Source organism: Microtus oregoni, unplaced genomic scaffold (genome assembly GCF_018167655.1).
Source record: "Microtus oregoni isolate MIOR12 unplaced genomic scaffold, Mior012 000005F_ref0000423, whole genome shotgun sequence".
Classification (NCBI taxonomy): Eukaryota; Metazoa; Chordata; class Mammalia; order Rodentia; family Cricetidae; genus Microtus; species Microtus oregoni.
In genome coordinates, this window is record NW_024543064.1 from 21,135,638 (window position 1) to 21,159,070 (window position 23,433).

A 23,433-nucleotide genomic window follows, 5' to 3' on the forward strand; every position below is an offset into this window, starting at 1 on the left:
ATTAAGAGCATGTGTGGGGCTATTGCAGAGAATCTGAGTTCAATTTCCAGCCCCCACATCAGGCAGCTCACAACTGCCCGTAACACTAGCTCCAGGGGATTCCAAACCTTTCTGGACTCTGTAGGTACCTGCACTCATGTGAACACACCCCACCACTCACACGTGTGTGCGCGTGCGCACACACACACACACACACCAATACACACAATTAGGAAATAATGGCACTTCATCCAGGTCTGCTTCTGTTCTTGTCAGCCATCAGTGGCCTGACAACTGAAATCTTAGAAGTGGAAGACACTGACTTTTTAAAGTTAAGTGTTCTCTATACAGACTCCGGAATTGTTCATTGCTAAAAACGAAGTAATAATGTTATTGTTTATCTTTTTTGGTGCAGAGGATCAAACCCAGGACCTTAGGCATGCTTAGCAAGTGCTCTGCCATTGAGCTATGCTCTATCCCTGAATTAAAGTGTGTGCTGCAGTACTTGTGCTGCCCAGTGCACGTGGAGGCCAGAGGGTGACGTCAGTGCCCTCCACGCTCACACTCCGCCTTTATTTTGAGACAGAGTCACTCACTGAACCTGGAGCTCCCCAGTTGGATAGGTTGTCTGGTCTGTGAGCTCCATGGGTCTGGTCCCCCACCCAGGGCCAAGTTCACAGATTGCGCTTAGCTGGCGCGTGGGTGCCGAGGATCTGAAATCAGGTCCTTACGCTTGCACCACGCGCACATTACCACCAGATGAGTTGCCTCCGCAGCCCAAGCCAAAGCATCCTGAAGACCAATCACTAACATACTAATAAACTTTAACATTTATACTTTAAATGAGCAAATTGTACAATATGCAAATTATATCCCAAGAAAGCTTTTTTTTTTTTTAAAGAAAACCAACCCCTACCATATTTATTGTGATCTATAGTTTGCAGTATCCTTACTGTGAAAATGAAGAAAATTTGCCTTTCTTCAAGGCTTCTAAGTGGTATCTGTCATTTGAATTATATGTCACTATGTGTATAATTAATTTTTGCCCTGCATATTCTTTAAATAATACTAGCCTATAAAAAATAAATATGAGGATTGAAGTGTGATGTTAAAAGTTACTGATATTTAGAACTCACAAAATATTTTTTTTATCTTTTGTGTATTCTTTCCCCAACGCTCCTACAGTTAGAATCTTCCACATTCCACAGGCGAGGAAACTCAAGTCTCTTTTCCTAGCACCGCTGTGTGTGACTGAGGTTCACATGTGCTGTTCTGGGTTTGGACCTTGCCTGTTTCTTGCTGCTTTTCTTAGTGAGGGATAATTCACTACAACTGGTGTTTTCCAGTTTCTGACCTGTCGCCACCTCAGTGTCTGACCGTCTGTTTTTGTGTTTGCGTCTGCGTTCCCATACACTGTAGGAATGCTGAAGACATAAATCACTCGGCTCTGCGGTATTAGTATTGGATTAGAACCAGATTCGTGTGGCAAAATAGCACATGGTGCAAGCAAGGGCTGTGCTTCTGTGATTCCCGGCAGAGCTGAATTAATTCTTTGGGAGGAGGTGTGAATACACATGTACTATGAGGCTTTAGCACAACTGTGAGACAAATATTTTGTCATTTCCCTTGTTTTGTTAGGTTTGCTTTGCCATCTGCCAGTCTTGCCTTGACTAGCTGAGAGCACGCATTAGCAACAGGGACTTGCAAGCGGCCACAGATCTGTCATTGCGAGATGAAACTGGCTCTGTGTTTCTGCTGTTCTGCTAGGCGTCCTCTGAGGAATTCTTTCTCTGGAGATCCTTTCGGGATAATAAGCATCTCTCTCTCTCGGTGTCATATGTGTAAGATAGGTGTAGCTTTACACCTTTCAGTCTGTTCCAGCTGAAAGAATTTCTTTGTTTTGCTTCATTGTTAAAGTTTATAAATCTAAATGTATCAGAATAAATTATGTTCGGCAGTCTGAAGAGGAAGGAAAGTACGTGATAAAATTGTGAGGTTTCATTGAAAGTTAAAGTCTCAGTACAAGAAAGGATGACGGTCCGTTATCTGGAATATTAAATCAGAGCGGTCGGGACGGCTCAGTGGGTAAAAGCACTTGGCATGCAAGCCTGGCAGCCTGGGTTCAGTCCCTGATCCCAAAGTGGAAGGAAAGAGTTGATGTCCTGGAGTTATGCTCTGACCTCCACACACTTGTCCCCCATGCCCACAGACACACTGGTAATAGAAATTAAATGCAATTTAAAATGACATATTAAAGCTCAGTGTGATAGCGCACACCTTTAGTCCCAGCACTCGGGAGGCAGAGGCAGGCAGATCTCTGAGAGATCAAGGCTAACCTGGTCTCCATATTGAGTTCCAGAAGAACCAGGTCTATGGAGAAAAGACCCTCAAACAAACAAAATAAATCATGTTTTAAAAACTGGCTCAGTGGTTAAGAGCATTGCCTGCTCTTCCAAAGGTCCTGAGTTCAATTCCCGGCAACCACATGGTGGCTCACAGCCATCTGTAATGAGGTCTGGTGCCTTCTTCTGGCCTGCAAACATACATACAGACAGAATATTGTATACATAATAAAAACATTTAAAAAATATTTAAAAAAAAAACTTACTTTCTTAGGTAGTGTCTAATTAGTAAAGTTTCTGACTAAATATATGGGTATTTTCGTTTAAACCCTAAAAGAAAAAAATGAAGATTAAAAATTAAAAATAATGACTGTTTCTTGATTTATTTTGTGCTGTTGGGGGTGGCACACAGGCCCTCCTTGCTAGGCAAGCAGTCTGTTACTGAGCTGTAGTCCCAATCCCTGTTTTGAATTAAGTTACCTTATGTATAGACACCAAATAGTTCAAACCCATGCAGCAGTTCATTATGTGCCGAAGTTTTTATTGTCAGCCTGTATCGTTTATTCTCTCCAAAGTGATCTAGACAGGCTTCTCCCCTAACGAGGGTTTCTCAGCCTCAGCACCCTTTGTCTCTGTGCACTAGATGTCAGCACCTCCTTTCTCTCTTCTCCAACACTGTCAGATGTGCTTGGGGGAAAAATAAGCCCTGGTTGAGAGCCAGTGTTCTAATACTTTGGAGAACATTTGGGAGGGGGGGCTCGATTAGCTTATTCTTTGTTTTGAATGAAAGAAGTTTTTGAATTAATGTTAGTCAGATGATTTATTAAAGGAGAATGTCTGGCTCAAAGATTTGCCTGCACACACATCAAACAGTAGTAGTAGTCCTCGTCTTATCGGAAGGGCCATTTATCAAGTTATTCTGCAGAGATTTCACAGAAAACAATATGACAAAAATAAATAAACAGATTTCATTTCCCCCCCTTAAATTAGATGCTTAGGTTCCTGACACCATCTAAAAATAAACAGATACTTATTTCAAAAAGGCTTATCGCGAGAACCATCCTGAATCCACACTTTGGTTTTGCTTCTTTTCTTCATTCTGCCCCCAAACTCAGCATTTATGAAGTAGTCATTAAGATGTCCTAGTTTCTCTGTTGAGGAAGCCTTTTTTTGTTGCCATAAACTACCTTGAAAAGCACTAATGGTTCATGTTTGCTTTCATTCTATATGATAACTACAGAATTCTCAGTTTCACCCTGTGACTGAAGGTCAGGACAGTGACATGTGCCTTCAACTATTCTTCCTTCTTTTTCTCACATAGCAGCAGCTGCTGAACCCACAGACCGAAGTCCTCGGCCCACCTCTGCACCAGCCATTGCTCAGAGTCAGGTCACAGAAGGGCCAGGGGCACCTGTTAAAAAAACACAGAAGGAAGATGCAAAGGTTGAAGTGAAAGGGGAAGAAGAACCCCCTGAGCAAGCTGAGCCAGAGCCCACAGAAGCGTGGAAGGTATGTCTTAGGTACCTCACATCAGTTAACGCATCTTTCAGAGCAACTGAATCCTGCAGATTCCCAACAAAGTTGCTTTTTCTTATTGTTTCTAAAAGAAATGGTTTCTCATCAGCCTCTTGTATATTTTTATAGAATTTGATTTCCAAAGAATAGATACTGCATAAAGCACGTTTATATAGTTATTTAAATCTTTTCTAAAAATTTTAGGATTATTTTTTTATTTTCTGTGTATGAATGTTTTTGCTTGCATTTATGTGTGTGCACAGTGTGCATGCCTGGTGCCCTCAGAGGTCAGAAGAGGGCGTTGGATCCCTGGCGCTAGAGTTGCAGTGTGAGCTACCATATAGGTACTGAGACTCAAACCCAGGCCCTTTGTAAGATCAGCCAGTGCTCTTAACTGCTGAGCCATCTTCAGCCCAGCTCTTTAGACAGCACACAGCCAGTTACGAAGAAGATCTGCTGCACTGAGGACCCCCAGTCCCTGCACTGAGCTGAAAAATCACCAGTTAGTTAGCAGATCTCTCAGAAACTGTAACCGGGTTGGTCTTTTCTATATGTTCAAGCTTTGAAAATAACGTTTACACAGTGCTAGCTTAGGTCTGTAAAAGTAGATGCAGGTCTCCCTCGTGAAGGCACTGTGAAGAATAGCCTTCATAAGAATGGCGTGCGCACCCTCCCCCAGCGCACACCTTTAATCCCAACACTTGGAGGCAGAGGCCAGTGGATCTCTATGAGTACAAGGCCAGCCTGGTCTATGCAGTGAGTTCCAGGACAGCCAGGGCTGTTACACAGAGAAATCCTGTCTCAAAAAATAAAATTAAAAAAAGAAAGAAAGAAAAAAGAAATTTTATGTTAAGGCCTTAGGAAAAGTGCCTTCTCTTTTGCATACTGATAACATCAGACCTGTTCTTTTGGAGCCAGATTAATATCTTATTTAACATAGAACGGTGGGCAGCTGATAATTTTTTTTTTTTTAACTGTTCAATATGGCAATCAGGTTCTCTGTCTTTGAGTGAATGAATGGTGGGTATTTGCTTCTTCGTAACCAGCCTGGTGTTCATGACGTTAGTCTTCAGGCTCTGTGTGGCCTTGGAATACCTGCGTGGTTTTTAATGTTGGAATATATCAGCTAGCACTTCTGTGTTGGCGGTTAAAGCTATCAGGGGCTCTTTCTGAATGGTTGAGATGCCCCTGGTCTTCTGATAGCTCTCACTAGTTTTCCTTCTGCCCATAAAACATACAGGTACTTCAAAAGTAGGTTAATTTGACTCTCGGCTCTTTGGCAGAATGAAATGGGCTTTCTATGTTTCCCAGGCTAGCCTTGAACTCCTGCACTCACGAGAGCCTTCTGCTCTATTCTTCCTGGTAGCTGGCACTATAAGTATGTGCCACCGCTCCCTTCTTTTTGGCCTTAATTCTTTTATTTATTTATTTATTTATTTATTTATTTATTTTTCTTTTTGTTTTTTTTTTTTTCGAGACAGGATTTCTCTGTGTAACAGCCCTGGCTAGCCTGGAACTCAGTCTGTAGACCAGGCTGGCCTCAAAGTCACAGAGATCCGCCTGCTTCTGCCTCCCAAGTGCTGGGATTAAAGGTGTGCGCCACCACTTCCCAGCTATTAGCTTTAATTCTTAAACTGAAGTAGTGGCTCTGTTTTCTGCTGCTAGATTACTAAGGACCCAGAAGGACGTTATTGTTTAAAAAAGGAACGTAAGCTTATGAAATAACTTAAGGCTAGTATTTGCAGAGTATATATAATTCTATAAAGACATTTATGTCTGTTTTAATTTGGACATGGTGGCATATGTCTGTAATTCCAGATCTTGGGAAATGGAGTTGGAGGCCAGCCCAGGCTACATAGTGAAACTCGGTCTCAAAAACAAACTGAAAACAGACATCTTTCTTTTATTACTTAAGGAAGGTTAATCTCAGACAAATGAACTGACTTGTTTCCCGGGATCTAGAGCAGAATGACCCAGTTCTTAGTTACTCTGTAGTTAAAAGTGTCGTGGTTGGATGTGCGTGTATGTTTGTTTGGCAGTATTGCAGAGTCTAGTGTTACCTGGTGTTATTTATATTCAACCTAGGGGAGATAGCACAGTGGCATTGTTCTCTAGAGCAATGCTGCTTTGTATGAGTTAAAGAATGTGCCAAAATCACAAGTTGATGAGGTTCTGTGAAAAAATTATTTAACCGTTAGAAAAGACAATTCAGTTTCTAAATTTGAAATACATGGTGCTTCATGCAGTACTCACTGTTTCCTCGTCACAGTCAGGTTTTAAAATAATGACTCCAGTTTCTGGATGTAAGGTGGTTATTTCTAGAGGTATTCCAAAAATACACAGACGTCCCTAGGATAGTATTTTTCTGCTATTACTAAGCATAAATCCTGCCCATCTGCCAAGCACGTGGTTCCAGCTTCCAGAGAGGAGGCTGCGATGTTGGATGCTGCAGCCGAGGTGGCAGTAGTTGCATGGGTCAGTTACAATTTGTGTGCAATTTACTTTGCTGCCGTCTTTATTGATAATCTGAAGAGTAAAATCATCTCCTTAAATGTATTGATTAGTTAACAGACTTTTACGTTGACCTGTTTAGTGTCTTACATGCTTTATTACATGTGTTTTAGCTATAAAAACTATTTATTTATATCATGTGTATCACACATTTATATCTTTATTTGGAAATCTGTTCTTAAGTTTGATTTAAAGTACTTCTAGGGATGGGAAGATGACTCAGTGGATGAGGTGTTTGCTTAAGTTCAAATCCTCAGAGCCCTCATAAAGAAGCCAGAGGCGGGCACTGGAGAGATGGCACAGTGGTTAAGAGCACCGGCTGCTCTTCCGGAGGATCTGAGTTCAATTTCCAGCACCCACAATGGCAGCTCATGACTGTCTATAATTCCAGTTCCAGGGCATCTGATACCTTCACACCACTGCACATAAAAATAAAGTTAAATGAATTATGTAAAAAATTCATGTGAATTAAAAAAAAAAAGAAGAAGAAGAAGCCAGAGGCAGTAATACTTTTGTCTATGATTTCAACACCCTACCCGGAGAAGGGAGACAGAGTCAATATGATAAGGCACACACCTCAGTGGACAACCTGTCCTAAGCAAGGTAGAAGGTAAAAACTGACCTCCACACTAGTGCTGTCGTACACACATACACACACGCGCGCGCACGCTTTCATTAAAGTACTTCCAGGTCATAAACAAGAACATATGGCTTAGTATTAAGACTAGATTATTGCTTTAGTGGGTACTTTTATATATACATAAGATTTAAAATGCTTTTTCATCATTGGAATGATTAACTCAGTTTTCTATTTTATAATTTGGCTATCCATATTACCTCTTCAGCCTTGACACCATGATGATGAACTAACAGATTGCACTGGGAATAAAACCTTCCCTGCTGTGGTGATCATTTTTCAGTATATTTAACCCCCAGCTTCATGATGCTGTTTAACTATTCATGGAAGCCTGCTAACCTGAAATGTTTCACTATTTTATTTCTTAAATGTAGGTGGAAAAAACCCACATCGAGGTCACAGTACCTACCTCAAATGGTGACCAAACACAGGTTTGTGCCAACAGGCCTTTCCCCGTAGACCCCTCAGTTTTTTAATTCTCCCCCATTCCTCTTTCATTAAAAATAAATAAAAGGTTCAAACAAACTTCAATGAACCAATGTTTTGTCTGTTTTTTTTTTCTTTATTGAATTGTGGCCAAAACAGAAGCCTGCAGAAAAAGCTGAAGATCTGATAAGAATGAGGAAGGTTAGCCAATTTCTGCTTTCACACAGCTACGCCACCATTTCACCCGTGCTGATGACAGCGTGTTAAACAGACAGTGGTCCAGCCCTTGATTTTCCTCATCAGGAATTACTCTGGAGAGCCAGGATGTGGAGAACCTTTAAACAGTGTAGTTGTGATGTGTATTTACACATTAGAACCTGAGACTGTTGACGGGTTTTATGAAAGTCAGTTTTCAGCAGAGGAGTGTCTTGATAAAATGCAGTCATGGGGGGCAGACCTTTCTTTCATGTTCAGACCCTACCAAAACTTTCCCGATGCCATCACACTATAGGCCCGTGAGCATTTTATACACAGTTATCACAAGAGCCACCACAGCAGCACCGTCTCGCATTAACAGTATGGGTTTAGCTGCTGCCTGCTTCTTTCCCAGCCTCCGAGTGGGATGAACCAGTTCTTCCTGGATATTCTTGTTACCTGATTGGATACAGAACACTGTAGAGATCCAGATATTGCCGTATTCATAAGTATAAAACTCTCCAAAAAAACTAAGTTCTTTTTACAGCATTTCTCCACTCCATGATACATGGTGTCCAGAGCTTTTGAGATAAGCATATGGGCAATATCCAAATAGTTCAATTTCAAAAACAAACACCGAGCAGCTTATTGTGTTAGGAGCTGTGGAGCCAGGAGCACTGTCTTTTTAAATGACATCATCACCACTTCCATCGTTCGCAAACAAGGTCATCCGTTCTTTCTGGTAACCATGCTCCCTGTGTCCATGTAGTTCCGTGACCATCTCATGTTGGCATATGTTGCATCACAGACATTTACTTTTAACTGCTTTTTTTGTTTGTTTGCCAATTTGCAGTTCGTTCCCCCGCAAGAACAACATTTTAATTTTTTATGCTTCTGTTTTTCCCCCTTTCATTTTCACAGAAAAAGAGAGAGAGACTAGATGGTGAAAACATTTATATCAGACATAGCAATTTAATGTTGGAGGTTTGTATGAACTTGAAGCTTATTTCAGTTGGTTGCCTGGAACCTTCTGCATTCTTTGCTGATCCCTGCATTCTATGCTGCGTTTGGTTTTGCATGACACTGCATGTGAGATTTCTAGGTGTAAAGAGCTTTTGCATGCTGGTAAACATGAAGATACACAATCACCTCTCCTAACTCTTAGTTTCCATCTCTCATATGATCTAGAAAAATATATGATTGGAGCTGTCTCTCCCTCTCATGGTTCTGCTGGTTCACCCCCTTTCAGAATGTTCAAACATCAAGTTTCTTTAATTTTCCAAGAATATAAACTCTAAATTTCCCAAGAAATAAATTTGCAGTGTTTTTTTTTTTTTCCCTGAGCTGAGAAGAGTATCAAAAAGTGAGGGAACGTACGTGATCACGATTGGTAAGGGCTTACTCGTATTGGAGATAGCAAAAATTACTAAAGAAAGTTGAAAGGAAAAAGAAAAATCAAGAAAGAAAAGAGCCCGGTTTTTGAGGGGTGGTTACTTTGGCTTAACAGTAAAAGCAAGCTTGTGAGTGGGATTTTTTTTAAAGATGAAAGCACTGAAGCCAGGAAATGTCAGTACTTTCTCTGTGGCCCCAGAGCTGGTAATTTGGGAAAGCTGGGATTTGACGTAGGTGTTTTATGATTTTTAACAACAGGTTTCTTCTCAGAAAGAGTAGCATAGAGAAGTGCTAAGGTCTGTCTCCGATTATGTTCAGCAGGGACCAGATTTTGACCTCAGCTCATATACTCAGACATATCTGGTCTGGAACTGCACACTGGATATGGGAAGTAAAGCCAGTTTGGAGATTAGAGGAACTCCGTGAGAAAAATTAAGGAAATTAAGTGGAGGAAAGGAAGACCAATATAATTCGTCCGTCAGGAAAACTCCTGTATAGCAATTGAAGACTATATAATATAACAACTCGAGGCAGAACCAGAAGAAATGAGTATAAACTCTTCTCTCACAGGGATTAACTTCCCTCTGAAGGAAACAACCACTATGGTCTCTGCTTGCAGGAAGCTCACAGTGTGGGGATCTGAGTGGGGGGGGGGGGGGAGGAAAGACAGTGAAGAGCAATGCAGAGCTACAGTCAGTTAAGGAGAACTGTAGGAGGTAAGACTGTGCTGTGCTACAGGCGGTCTACTCTAAAACAGGCATGGTCTCTACGGAGGGAGCATTTTCATAGCCTTCTTGTCTTCCTCTTGAAGGCATTGCAGGTGTATGCCAGTGTAGCCAGTGAGATAGCATTTAATTGCGACCTGAAGAAAAACTGTATTAAATAGCTCCAATCTGAAAGTTTGAAGAAATTTTAAAAAACTAGATCTCTGGTTAGGCATGGTAGGACATCTTTAATCCCCACACCTGAGGGGCTGAGACAGGAAGATCAAGGAATCAAGGTCATTCTCAGCTCTCTCTATATTATAAGGCCAGTCTTAAAACGAAAACAAAACAAAAAACCAACAAGAAAACAGCCTGGGCATATAAAAAATAGATTTCTCATTACTAATATGCCTGTAAAGATTATTTAATATCATTTTATTTTTGATATTTTTTGGTAACTATATTTTGAATATCTGCTATGTAAGGTACTTGTATAAGGTACGTTAATACAAATAATGAAAATTCTGGGTGTCCTTTATTAATTGCATATTGAATGATGGACACAGTGCCAAGTGCCTTAGGTATATTTGTGTCATATAACATAACATTCCTAAGTCCAGACTCTTATTACAAACTTGAAAAATGGATGTCTCTGTCTTAGCCCATATCTTTGGGATTAGGAAGGACAAGACATGTCCAGTGATCCCCTCTTCTCAGTGTGACATTTCCTCACTCAATACCCACATTCCTGAACCTGCTGTGCCAATCATATATTTGTCATTAGTTCCACGAGGTGTGTGGTGGCTTCTGAGACTCACAAAACTCCTGTGTTATGCTGTGTTTTTCTTCTGGAGAGCCCTGGGAGGGGATTTCTGAATAAGTGTGTGTTTGGAATTTAAAACTACTAACTGCCTTTTGAGAACATTTTACGTTTAACGAAGTGTTTGGTTTTATTGCTGCTAAAATCATAAGATGACAGCCCTCAAAAATTATCTAACCTGAACATAACCTGACATAATTTGACCCTTGTTCCTCAATTATTGCAAAAAGTGCCCCCAAGAAAGTTCTCTCGCGTTATCTATCCATCTGGCAGGTTTTTTTTTTTTTTAAGCCTCCCTTCCTCCCTTCCTCTCTTATCACACCCTCACTAATGCTTTGTTCTGGCACAAATAAGGTCGAGTTCATTTTTAGATCTACCGCCTCCTCCTCCAGCTCCCAGAGAGAACCTGTAGCAAATGTCTATGACAAATTCTATTTGGAACAGGTCCCTTTGAGATCTTAATTTTATTCTGTGCCCCCACAGGTTTCCAACAAAGCCAGCTAAGAAGGATGGAGAAAGCTCCCTCAGAAGTTATCAGTTTTATTGAAAAATTTATTTTTCTCGGGATCCAAACCAATCAAAAGCTAGGCAAGAAGAGTTACAAATCAGCGGGCTCAGCTCAGGCTGGCTCAGAATTGTGCTTGTCACAGCATCTGTTAGTTGGTTTTGTTTTGCCTTGTTTGTGCTTTTAATCATCATAAATGTGTTCAGTTGTTCTGAGCCAAAACAGATTTACTATCAGTTAGGAGCTGGGTCATACTCTCACAAGCCTGATGGGTGTCAGTTGCTCAGTCCAAGACTGAGTACTGAGCTCCTGCATGCTGTTTTCTTCAGCTCGTAAGGATACCCTCCTCGCTGTCAGCTCTAACACAGGCGTTTCCCCGGGGAAGCTCATGTTCCTGAGATACACTTACGTTTCTTCTTAGTAAGCAAGAGATGCTCCTTGTGGGGAGCTACAGTTACTATTGGGGTTAGTCTTCTCTTTGCGCTCAAAGCAAATACACATGGGTCAGGTCAGTCTTGCAAACAGAGAGAAAAGAGACTAGTTCATGAGTTTCTGAAGGAGCAGCTCCAGAGTCCAGATGTCACTGGAGTTCCTGGGTTTTCTGTTGTTTTCTCCTTTGATAGTGGTTTGGAGAAAGTTTTCGTTAGGATCTTTCTTGCCTGCAGGGGGGGAAAACAAACTTGTAAACACGTTGATCAAAAAAAAAAAATTATTTTGTTTTTATTTTTTTCCAAAATGAAATTATTTCCCACAATGCCAAAAATAGATGAATCCCAAAGTTCACACAGGGTGAGGGGAGATTATTTAGCATCATGCTTTTCTTAGATACAATGCTTCCCTGATGGGAAATAAACACAAGATTGTTTTGTAGCTTCAGGCCCCAGATATTGTGACCTGAAACTCGAACTTTTGAGGTTTTCTTTTTGTGTGTGTGTGTGTAAGTAAATGTGTATTGTTAGACAAAGAACATTTGAGTCTTTGTTTTCAAGTTAAATTTATCAGACTCCTTTTCATCTGATGTCCTTTGTAAAAAAGAAAATTATTATGTATCTCTAACGAGAAAAATCTGAATGTGTCTTAGCCTATGCTTTATTAGCCTTAGTTTTGACCATCTCTCCCTAGAATGTTACCTCAAAGAGCTCTTCATGTACCTCTAGTGTATTATTTTAAATTATCAAGGAGAAAGATGAGACGCTATTGATGGTCATTAGAAGCCCTTTTGTAGGTGGTGTTGACGATCAAACCCAGGGCACTCTACCAGTGAGCCACTCTCCCCAGCCCCAGTAAGTCCCTATTTTGAATTGTATTAAGAGAAGTGAAATGGGAAAACATAAAGTTTTTATATTGTAGGGAAAATGTGAAAAAGAAAATATATATATATATATATATATATATATATATATATATATATATATTTAATTGTAAAGTGTGAGGACCGAAGCTCAATGCCTAGAACCCATGCACAAGTCCTGGGCGTGGGGTTGCATACTTGTAATCCCAGAGCTGGGGAGTGAACGCGGGAACATCCCTAGCACCCCATGGCCCGCCAGCCTCGCCCCTGATAAGCTCCAGGCCAATGAGAGACCGTGCCTCAAGAGAGGAGGACAGTGTTTCTGAGGGGGGTACCTGAGGTTGACCTCTGACCTGCACTTACACATGCACAAGCCCAAAAATCTCCAAAGTCACTTTTTTAGCATTAGTAACAATTGATTTTGGAGGCTGGAACTAGGAACTTTAATAATAAATTCTTGAATTAGAAAAGTCTTAGTAATAGAGAAGCAAAGTATTGCAGCGGACAGAGAGGGACTCTGCAGTGTTGCAGCTCACCACGAACAGCAGCTGGTGGAAGCTGAGGTCATTTGTCATGTCCGTCATTCATCGGTTTCCCTGTTGCTATCTCCATCCTGCCTGAGCTGAGCCTAAGTTAGTTCTTATCAAGCTGAAGCTAACTGAATCATGGGGTTACCTTTTCAGGATGAGGAGGTGGAGATCTGATTTTGCATCCTTTATGGCAGAGGAGTTACACAATCAAGGAGCATGCTCTTTGTGGACAGTTTAACCTCCAAGAGCTGTGGGATTGTGATGCTTCACTGCTGCCAAGTACAGCACTTTGTTTTTAAAAAGAGCGAAAGAAGAAAAGGGGCAAACAGTGTTGTGTATTTATAGTGCTAATGTAGTACGGGCCAGTACCATCTGCCCTGGATGTGGTATTTTCTACCAGGGCCCAGTCTCTGATAGGTTGCCCTTGGTGTGTGTTGTCCCAACTATTTATTGTTTTCCGTCTTTGTTCTTCCAACTGTAGGATTTAGACAAGAGTCAAGAAGAAATCAAAAAGCATCACGCCAGCATCAGTGAGCTGAAAAAGAACTTTATGGAATCGGTACCCGAACCACGGCCTAGCGAGTGGGACAAGCGCTTATCCACACACTCGCCCTTCCGAACTCTTAACATCAATGGGCAAGTCCCTACTGGAGATGGAGTAAGTCCTTTGTCCACATGTCTGTGAGGCTGAAGGCAATAAGTATGTTAGCTATGTGTGTTAACACTCTGTATCTGGAAGCATAGAGCTAAAGTTGGCTTTGGTGCCCTCGCAGTTCGTTGCTGCTATGAAACATTAATGACAACACTCCTGATAATTTACACAGCTCAGCTCAATTGTGGGAGTCCTTTAGAATTACGAGTGGATGTCTAGGCTCTGAGAACTGCTTGAAGCTGCCTGCTTCTGGCTAGTTTGTGTTTATAAATTGACTTTATGCCAGTAAAACTTTGTTTATATTCAAAATGTGCCTTCCAGGACCAGTTAGCTAAACTTAGTAAGGTCACAATTGGAAGGGAGTAATATTTTTTTTTTAAAACTTTATTTGAACATTTGTACAACTTAGAAATGTCTGGAATGATTGCTCACAGTTATATAAGAAACAAGGAGGCCCTGAAGCCAGAGAATGTAGAACACTCAATTTCAGAAAAACAACTGATGATTTGTCTTGCGTAACACCAGACCTTCAACCAGCTGTTTTATGAGACAGTTACCATCAGAAGAGGCCAGAGGTCCCTTCCAGAGTCTGTTCTCTATTATTATTATTATTTTTTTCCTGCTTTGGAATCCCTACCTCAGAATAAATAAGTCTGTTTAAAGGTGATATCTTGTCGAACTTAGATCTGAAAGGTCTTTATCTCTAGCCAGTATGCCATTTGTATAAGCAGTGACCATAACTTCATGACTGATTATATATTTTTTAATTATGTGCTTACTTTGCACCTCCCAACAATAGCAGTTCTAGATGAGAAAGGCAAACTAGTGTGCCCATTAAAAACCTGAGATTTAGCAGGCCTGCCCCTGTGACCCACTCCTTGTGAGGTTGAGACAGAAGGAGTGCCTGAGTTTAGGATTTTGAGGTAGACCTGGATAACATAGTGAGATTCTCTCCCAAAACAAAGCACAAATTGGTATAATTTTTTTCAGGCTTCTTGGTAAACTATCCAGTTAAATCATTTATTACTTAGTTTCTGTAGCTGCAGATTAAAAATTCTTCCAAGATAACCTTTTTTTCTTCTTCAAATTTAGATTAAAATTAGCTAACAGTTTCACAAGTGAGGTGGGAGGACACCTCAGAACAGGCAGCTGCATAGTTACCGAGGTGACGAGATACAGCTGCTCCCATGCGTTGTCCTCTTAGACCCTGTTCCCAGACATACGTGTCCATTAGTTTTGTGTTCTGAGTCTATAGTGTGCACTTTAAACTGGGAAAATAACCCCTTCTGGGTCAGACCATCACTCCGAAAAGCAGATAAGTCATTTTGATGTGTCCTCAGAAATAAGACTCATCATAAAGGTCCAAGGATAGTTGCGGTTTGATTTGACTGAGAGGGTCTGGCCAGCCAAAGCTTAATGAAATGTTCTCAACAAGCTGTTTGTCTTGTTGGTCCTGCTTACAGAATGGTGTTAAATGCCCTTGCTGACTTTGGTGTCTGCATGCGAGTGGCTTGTGGCTATCTTGTCTTTCACCCCCCCCACACACACACACACCTGCATATTTTTCTAGTTCTGTTTTGAACTCTGAAAGTAACTTGAAAAAGTATCTTGATGCTGGCTCAGATGTCATTGGGTACATTTGTATTGGTCTCCATTTTCAGAAAACAGCTTGTCTTCACTTAGAAACCCTTTAGAAATCACCCGAAGGCCAATTTGGGGATGGCAGTGCCATTCTGTAAACTTGAAAGACATGACTTCTTATAAAGTCACATTGATCCCTGAGGGGTACTCAGATAATTTTAGCTCTATACACATATGTATATTCCCTCTGAGTGAATAATGGGACAAATGACTGTACTGCTTTAATCTTCTGTACTGGGACAACTCTACGGTTGGGCATGTCTTTTTCCGGTCATGCCAGCGTTTCTGTTCTCTGGGGACACCTCTCCTGCCTTTGGCAGCACTGTTGTTGCATTGCACGGCAACTGAACCTCGTATGATTTGTGTGTGACCAGGTGAAGAGAACGTCTGCCCTCCCCTCGGGAAGAAAGGTTGGTGGGCCCGAGGTAAAGCTGCTGCTGTGGCTGCACTGCTCACTAGAACCTGCCCCGGCCATGGCTCTAAGCAGAGAACCCAGAACAGTGTTTTTCTTTTGCTACACTAGTAAATCCACACCCTCAGCCTTTGGCCTGACACATCACACTTCCACTGCTGCAGCATCTGCAGTTTTCAATTTGCTTGTTTCGGCGCATGGCTGGTTGAAAAAGCTGCATGAAAATGTTACTATGTACTCAGAGAGAAAATGAATTTAATTATACCCTATTCTTTTTATGTTGTCTTTCTTCTCCCACCGTATTTTCATTTAAAAATCATTATGGTTTTGCATCCTTCCTTTTTCTTTTATTCTTTTTGCTGATCAGTCCCCTAGCTGCTTTCTCCCTGGTACATATCACTTAGGGGTGTGCAAAGAACCAGTGTTCAACTTCCAAACTGACCAGAGAAGGCTGGCTCAACTAAGAGAGCTCAGAGCCAAGTTCTTCCTTTCGTAGATACCATCTGCCTTGACTGCAGATAGCAGAACACAGAGATGCAGGGGGAGAAAAGTCTCAGCTGGCCAATTGGGGGTGGATCTTTCCTTGAAAGTTTTCAGAAGTATTGACTAAGAGTATAGTCCCTCATGATGATCATTACTATTTTAGTCAGGATTTTGAGGCTGTGCAATAGTTGAGCTCTTGTGGGAATGTATTTTCCTTTCTTTTCTTGTTCTTCTTTGCCCCCGTCCCCACCCCAGGGTAGACCTATTATACCTGGAGGCATATTACAAATTTTTATACATTTTGTTCTTATTTTGCAGTCTTTACTACTTCTGTTTTCCCTGAGCAAAATCTAATTCTCATACTGAGCTATGAGCATTTCAAGTCTTTTTGAAGAGATATGAAAATTGCTCTTTATATTCTACCATTCTATTTGTTAGTAAAAGTAACTTTACTCTTGGCAAGAATACTTCATTCTTGACATTGCCTGATCCAGCAATTATCTGCAGCACTAAAGCAATTTAAAGCAACCTGGAATCCATAAGTGAAAAAACAAAACAAACAAAATGTATGAGTAACCAGAAATGAGGGAATAAGTGATAGCAAATGCAGGGAAGTCAGTGACCGTTTGAGCTCCTGAGGCTCCCATGCCAATTTATTCAAAACATTAAATTTTAATTTAATTGCATAGTTAAACCTTCTGGGTTATAGAAATTGCTAGGTAAATTGCCAATGTAAAGAGAAGCTAAATTCAAGAGCATCCAGAGATCTTTCCACACCTTTGCACATCCCCGAGTGTCACTTTTAAGCGTTTTCCATCTGTCATTTTGTTCATCTTTCTCTGTCTTTCTTGATCTTCTACCGTGAAAGCAGACACAGGAGCGTGCTCTGTTAGTACAGGGTGAAGATAGAACTAAAAGGCCAGAGAGATCCACTGAAAGAACCTTGCCCCAGCAAGAAAATGAAGAGAGTCCTCCCAAGGTTTCTATTCCAATCCCCGAGGAACACAAGGCTCTCAAAAAGTGCCACCTCTACTCTAGTGCTTTCCCGTCTCCTCGTGTTCCTTTCATGATGTCTTTTCTCCTGGTCCTTGCGCTGGCTGTCTGGTGGCTGATCTTTCTGTGATTGGAAAACAGGGTGCTCCTCTGACATGTCAAGACTAAAACCATTGAACTCTTGTCTATGGCTTGAACTGTGTAATTGCCTACATTATGCCTCTGGTCTTGATCATTCACTGTTATAGGGACCTTTTCTGGTCATGTTTCCTGTCAATAATAAAATGTGGAACTTTGGAGAGCACATATTGTGAGGAAAAAGGAGTAGCAATGGATTGTCCAAGCCAGAGTTCCTGCCCCAAAGTCAACACTTAGGCAAATCAGACTGAGGCGCAAGGCAGGTGGTACTCACTGAAAAGCTACCCTGCATGCTCTTCCTGTTAACGGTTGCTGTGTCCTCCTTTCCACTGTTTCACAGAGGCTGGGAAACCCTAAAAACATCTGATGGACTATTTTCCCAGCCCCATATAGCCATTCATGTGGCATGGGCTCCGTAGTTTTAAGAAGAAATTCAACCTCCCAACCTTTCAAAAGCCTTAAAATGATAGTTTGAATCCAAAAATCCATAACCACTCCTTTTCTTAGAGTGTCGAATCCGTGCATACAAAGGTCTTTTCTGAAAGGGGCTGTGGCATCTGCAGCCTTTTCGTCAGTGTTTATGAGCTGCACAGGAGACAACTGTATCCTACCTGAAGTGCGGAAGAATCACACAGAGGTTAAATGCTGTCTTTTCATATGTAGAGTTGATTTAGTTTAGGGAAACGGTGCTGGTGACCCTTGGCTTCCAGCCAGGGCTGAAAATTTCAGACTACCTACCTTTTAAAGTCCTGGAGTACAGATTAACTCAAGATCTGTATGTAAACACACTTTTCAGTAAATTAAAATACTATTATTTCCTTATGGCTAAAGTAATTATTGTTAGGAGCTATGTTTAGCTGTTATAATAAGCTTAAAAGATGCGTTGTTTCCTTATACTTCAGACATGTTCTCATACTTGTGTTGAAATCAGTTGTTTCTAATCACTCGCCTTGAAAGCTACGCTTCTGTTGTGACATGCGTACAGCTTGCATGTTGATTATGAGGCTTCCCTGAAGTAACGGTGAGCACGCCCTCCTCAGAGCACCGCTCGGAAGCCAAAACTGGTGGGCTTTCACCTTACCGTTAACCTCGCATGATGTTGCTTGCTTTCTGTGGCGTTTGAACGCCTCAGTCTGGACAAATTGTTAACTTTGCAAACTCTGTTTAGGACTGAGTTGCTAGGGTCATCGAGTTGAGACTGTTACATTTTGTATTACTTCTTAGTGCTTTTGGCTCATGAAGTGTTTCTGAAGATGGCTTTGCCTTTGAAACGATGGAGGGGGAGGGAGGAAGAGAGAGAGAGAGAAACAGTAAAACCAAGATTTTTGTTGTTCTTCAGTGTTCACTAGTATTGATCTGCTGTCTTCACAGACGACATGATTATCAGATATCTACTGAAAACTGCTATTACTGTCATTATTGGAGTTAAAAAAAAAACTGGAAAAAGAAGCAAGGACCAGGCTAGATTTAAAAAAAAAAAATCTGAATATATATGGTTTGTGTCACAAGTTGTTATGTCTATTTATAACAGATATTTTGTAAATAAGCATATTTATTGATTCACTCGTAAGAAAAGATTGCAGAGCCACCTGAAGTGCTGCAAAACTGCTTTGCGGGGAAGATCTGATGATCCTAAGTGTGAAACAGATGCTAAGATTTCCTTAATGAAACAACGAATGAAACTAGCGTTGGTTATGTTACTGTAAGTCTTTTTTTTAGGAATTAAAAGGAAATAATCTTAAAATTTTATCAGTACTTTTGTAACTTTCAAATTATATTTCCTAAAGTTCCAGTTTTCATCATTGTACACAACTTTTTATTAATTATTGTAAACGTCACCCTGAATTTTGTTTCCTTTTATATTGGAAGTATTTCAACTCCATTAAAAATTTAGTGTGAGCCAGCGGTGCTGTTCTGTGATCTGAAGTGTAACAGGGATGCCCAGAGATCTTTGCTGAGTGAAGCTGCTAAGAGCAGGGTGCCAACTGACCAGCGTGGCTCAAAAGATAGATCTGTCATAGTTTTCAGGACACGCGTCCTCTTCCCCCCCCCCCCCCGCTTCACAGGCATTCCAATTGCTGGATATCACTTTACCCTGGACCGGCTTCTTAATGGCAGATCCAGAAGTAATTTGGACTAAGGATATTTACACTGACCTGTGTAAAGTCTGGGGTTTTTCCTGTGGGTCATTTCCAGAGTGACTTTTAAGGGAGTCGCTTAACCATTTGGTGCCCATATTTCCAGCTAGTTCCTTACCTAAATCTACCTCATGAGGACGAACCTCAGCATGTTTCAGGAAGTGATGCCGGTTCCATCCTCAGTCTTAGATGTGCTAGGAAGATAGGATTTAAGGAAAAGGCAATCATATACGACCCTCTTGAGAGTCTTGTTTTTGGAAGTAAGCGAACAGCCATGTTTGTTTCCGTCTGCTCTGGCACTTAAAACTAGTGGAGTTAAAAATGCCGTTCCAAATTTATCCGTCTCTCAATAAATTCAAATGGTATTCATGGAGTAGAGCGTGCTTGGGAATAAGCCCAGCTTCTGTATTTCAGACCTGTTTTTTAGCTGTTTGCTTATGGCTAGCGTTTGTAGTATGAAGTATTACTACTTTGTTTACATTGTTAGCAAAAGTTTGAAGGGGGCTTCCTGTTGAGCAAGGGTAAAAGCTGGAACTACCCTGCTCTCATCGGAGAACCTAGGGCTTCTTAAGTCACTTCTATAAATAAACCCACAGGGCAGTCTATGCCTTCGAGATTCAGTTGTTTTTAGAGGTTATTACCAGTAAGAATGTATGCTTACACTTCACCCACTGGCCTTTTGTTTAGAAAGGATAAAGCTGCCCCGCTGTTGCTCCACAGAACCCTACACAGCTTCCCTCCTTCCCTTTACACTTCATACAGATGATCAACCCTGAACTTCACAGTGTTCTCCACACAGAAACTTCACTTTTTTATTACATCCTAACTACCTGTCCCATCGTTTGTGACACCCAGCCAGTGTGTTGTCTGCTCTGTGGGACTCCGCCAGCCGCCTCCTCTGCACCACTCTAGCATTAGTGAGCCTCTCCTGCCTGCCGCTGTCACCGCTCACACCTTAGGATCCCCTTGTACTGCTGCAGCACCGCTCACACCTTAGGATCCCCTTGTACTGCTGCAGAGGGAGAACCCCACTGGTGCTGGGCTGGGCGAAGGCAGCTGAGTGGTTGTGAAGGTCTGCACTTGGGTTAGGCTAGGAGAGGACAACGGTGACTGTGACTCCCGGGTTAAATTCAGGGGGATTTTATTTGATAAATTCCTATCACCACTGCACCTTATTTCCACAGGTCAGTCATACGGGCTAAAAATGAAGTAACTTTAATAATCGTTTAACTGTATGAACAGATGACAGCTTGTTGAAACGTTTTTCCTCATCTTTGGTGACTGATATTCTAGGTGGTTATCATCATGCCCCTTCCTTTACCATAGTTAAAGTCCTCTTTTGGGGAAATAACAGCTAAGTCTAAGATTAAAAAGTGGGAAGGGTGTAGAACCCCAACTATGTTTTCTGGTCCCCACATTAATAAAAGCAGTTAGCCTTGTGTTTCTTTCTCTGCTGTCTCTCAAGAAAAGGGGGCTTAGCTCATCACAGAGCGTGTGCTTAACATGCAGGAGGCCCTGGTGTGACCCCCAGGACAGTGAGAGACAGAGAGAACTGGGTGGTGGGAGGGGGAAGGGAAAGAGAAATGGAGGGGAAACATGAGTACTTCCTGCACTCTTCTGTGCATTGCACGGATGCAGAAAGATAGCATCTCCGGGTTTTAGGGTCTGACAAGATCTTAATTCAGCCTCTCCCCTACAGCATTTGACTCTCAGGTGCAGTGTCATTCAGAGGTTTAGAAACTAGCCTTGCAGCTTGTGCCTCAGTATCTCCCAAGATAGATGATCGCGTTTTTGGACAGCCGATTTTATAAGTCACTCATGCATTAAGTCACGGTGTTTCTCCACAGCTTAGTTTATCAATCTCGAATGCAGGGATTGTAAAGAGTTTCTTATTAAGAGTGGGGTGCGGTTGTGCAGAGCAGGTAATGCAGACATTCGGGAGGCTGAGGCAGGGTCGTCCGCTGAGGCCAGACTAGATACCATAGGGAGACCTTGTTTCAAAAAACAAGAGAAAGAAATTTCTGGCCTCTACATGAAAGTTCTTGTTAAAGTTAAAGGGAACTCTCTCATGGAGTTAATCTTAGTCATTGCCCTTTGAGGGTTGCTGTCTGGGTCAAAGGTGAGCCCTTGGTTTGTTCATCTTTGTCTGACATCTGTCACCTTTGTATCCCAGGTGCCACCTTGCCTTGTATATAACAAATAATCAGTCTGTTGACTAAATTACTAATAGCAGATGGCAGTGGATAAATGACCTGGACTCTTGTATTGAGATAGATTTGATCACTGTATGCCTGATCAGTACGTGTAGGGAGCCAAGAAAGCCAGGGCAGAGCCTTCTTTATCAACCTTCGGTAGTCCCTGTCTTACTTCAAGGACCTCAAGTTGGATGCCCCTATGGCAAATGTTGATCTCTCTTGTTAGCATCTGTCATTTGGTTTAGTTATCCTTTCTCATAGCTAATAATCAGCTATTTTCACCCCAGAATATATTGTCAAGATTGCTCTACATGCTCATCTTGGAGTATGATGTCATAAAGGGAATGTGTGTGTTTATCTGAAATGCATTGCTGACATCAATCTGATACATATTTCTTATGTTTTATGTTATAAAACCGCACAAACTGTCAGATCATCACGAGTTTTGTACGTTAGGCCGCTGAGTGGTTCTCTGTAGAGTGATGGGGGTGCCAGGCCTTGCAGGCTGTGTGGTCAGCTCTGCTCAGCTCTGCCACAGCACAGTGAAAGTTACAAAAACGACAGCAGGAGTCATGTGGTTGCACACCAGTCAGACTTCACTGGACACCGAGGGTTGGTTTCTGTACAATTTTTATGCCACTAAATATTTTCCCTACCCATTTAAAAACAATCTATTCTTAGCTGATGGCCATACAAAAACAAAGATCGGTTGGAATTCGGTTAGCAGGGACTAGTTTTTGGATTTCCCTCACAGACTAGAAAGCTGACTGGTTATTTTTGTTGTTGTTATTCTGCCTTGGTACTGTTTTGTTTGTGGCTAGAAATGGGAAATTGGCACCAGGAGCCTCTTACCTGGAACATGAAGTCCATGAAACCACCGTGCCCGTGTCTGACTCATCTTCCAGCGTGCTCTGTGTTGACTGAGGCCTGAACAGACTTGCTGATGCCCATCCACCCTCTTTGTTTTGTTTGGGGTTAAAGGATCTGTCTCAATTTTCCCATATAAAATAAAGAAATAGTAATTCCTAAATACACCTTCTCTCTAACCAGATTCTAGAATTATGTAATAAGCTTGTGTTTTGGGGTTTCTATTGCTGTGAAGAGACACCGTGACCATGGGAACTCTTTTTTTTGTTTGTTTGTTTGTTTGTTTGTTTTGAGACAGAGTTTCTCTGTGTAGCTCTGGCTGTCCTGGAACTCACTCTGTAGACCAGGCTGGCCTTGAGCTCACAGAGGTCCTCCTGTGTGCTGAGATGAAAGGTGTGCACTGCCGCCACCACCACCTGGCTCCACAGCAGCTCTTATAAGGAAACATTGAATTGGGACTGGCTTACAGTTCAGAGGTTTAGTCCATTATTGTCATGTTGGCGTGCATACAGACATGGTACTGAGAGGTAGCTGAGAGTTCTACATCTGAATAGGCAGACAGCAGAAGGACAGTGAGACTGGGCCTGACTTGAGTGTCTGAGACCTCAAAGCCAGCTCCCAGAGACATACTTCCTCCAACGAGGCCACACCTCCTAATAATGCCACTCCCTTTGGACCTATAGGGACTATTTTCATTCAAACCACCATAGCATGGTTTTAAAAACATAATAAGGGGGGGCTGGAGAGATGGCTCAAGAGGTTAAGAACACTGGCTGCTTTTCCAGAGGTCCTGAGTTCTAGTTCCAGCAACCTTAACCATTTATAATGAGATCTGGTGCCCTCGTACATGCATGCAGAACACTGTGCACCTAATTATAAATAAATAAATAATCAATCTTTAATGGGGAAAAAAAAAGAAAACATAACGAGGGTTGGAGAGATAGCTCAGCACTTTAGAGTGCTTCCTGCTCTCCAGAGGACCTGAGTTCAGTTCCCAGCACTCATGTTAAGTGGTTGTGCCTGCCAGTGACTCCAGCTCGAGGAGGAACCCAATGCTCACACCTGCA

The 23,433-nt window shown here is 41.7% G+C and overlaps 1 protein-coding gene across 28 annotated transcripts in view; it reads left to right on the forward strand.

Annotated features, from left to right (window-relative positions):
- Positions 1-23,433, forward strand: part of Epb41 (erythrocyte membrane protein band 4.1) — a 149,233-nt gene that overhangs the window by 104,804 nt on the left and 20,996 nt on the right. For 4 of the 28 annotated variants that reach the window (XM_041651392.1, XM_041651386.1, XM_041651381.1 and 1 more), the window contains exons 12-16: positions 3,643-3,830; positions 7,359-7,415; positions 7,570-7,611; positions 8,527-8,589; positions 13,329-13,505. In XM_041651392.1, the coding sequence (XP_041507326.1) occupies positions 3,643-3,830; positions 7,359-7,415; positions 7,570-7,611; positions 8,527-8,589; positions 13,329-13,505 (527 nt within the window). The other 24 variants (XM_041651384.1, XM_041651404.1, XM_041651393.1 and 21 more) reach the window with 21 other exon arrangements.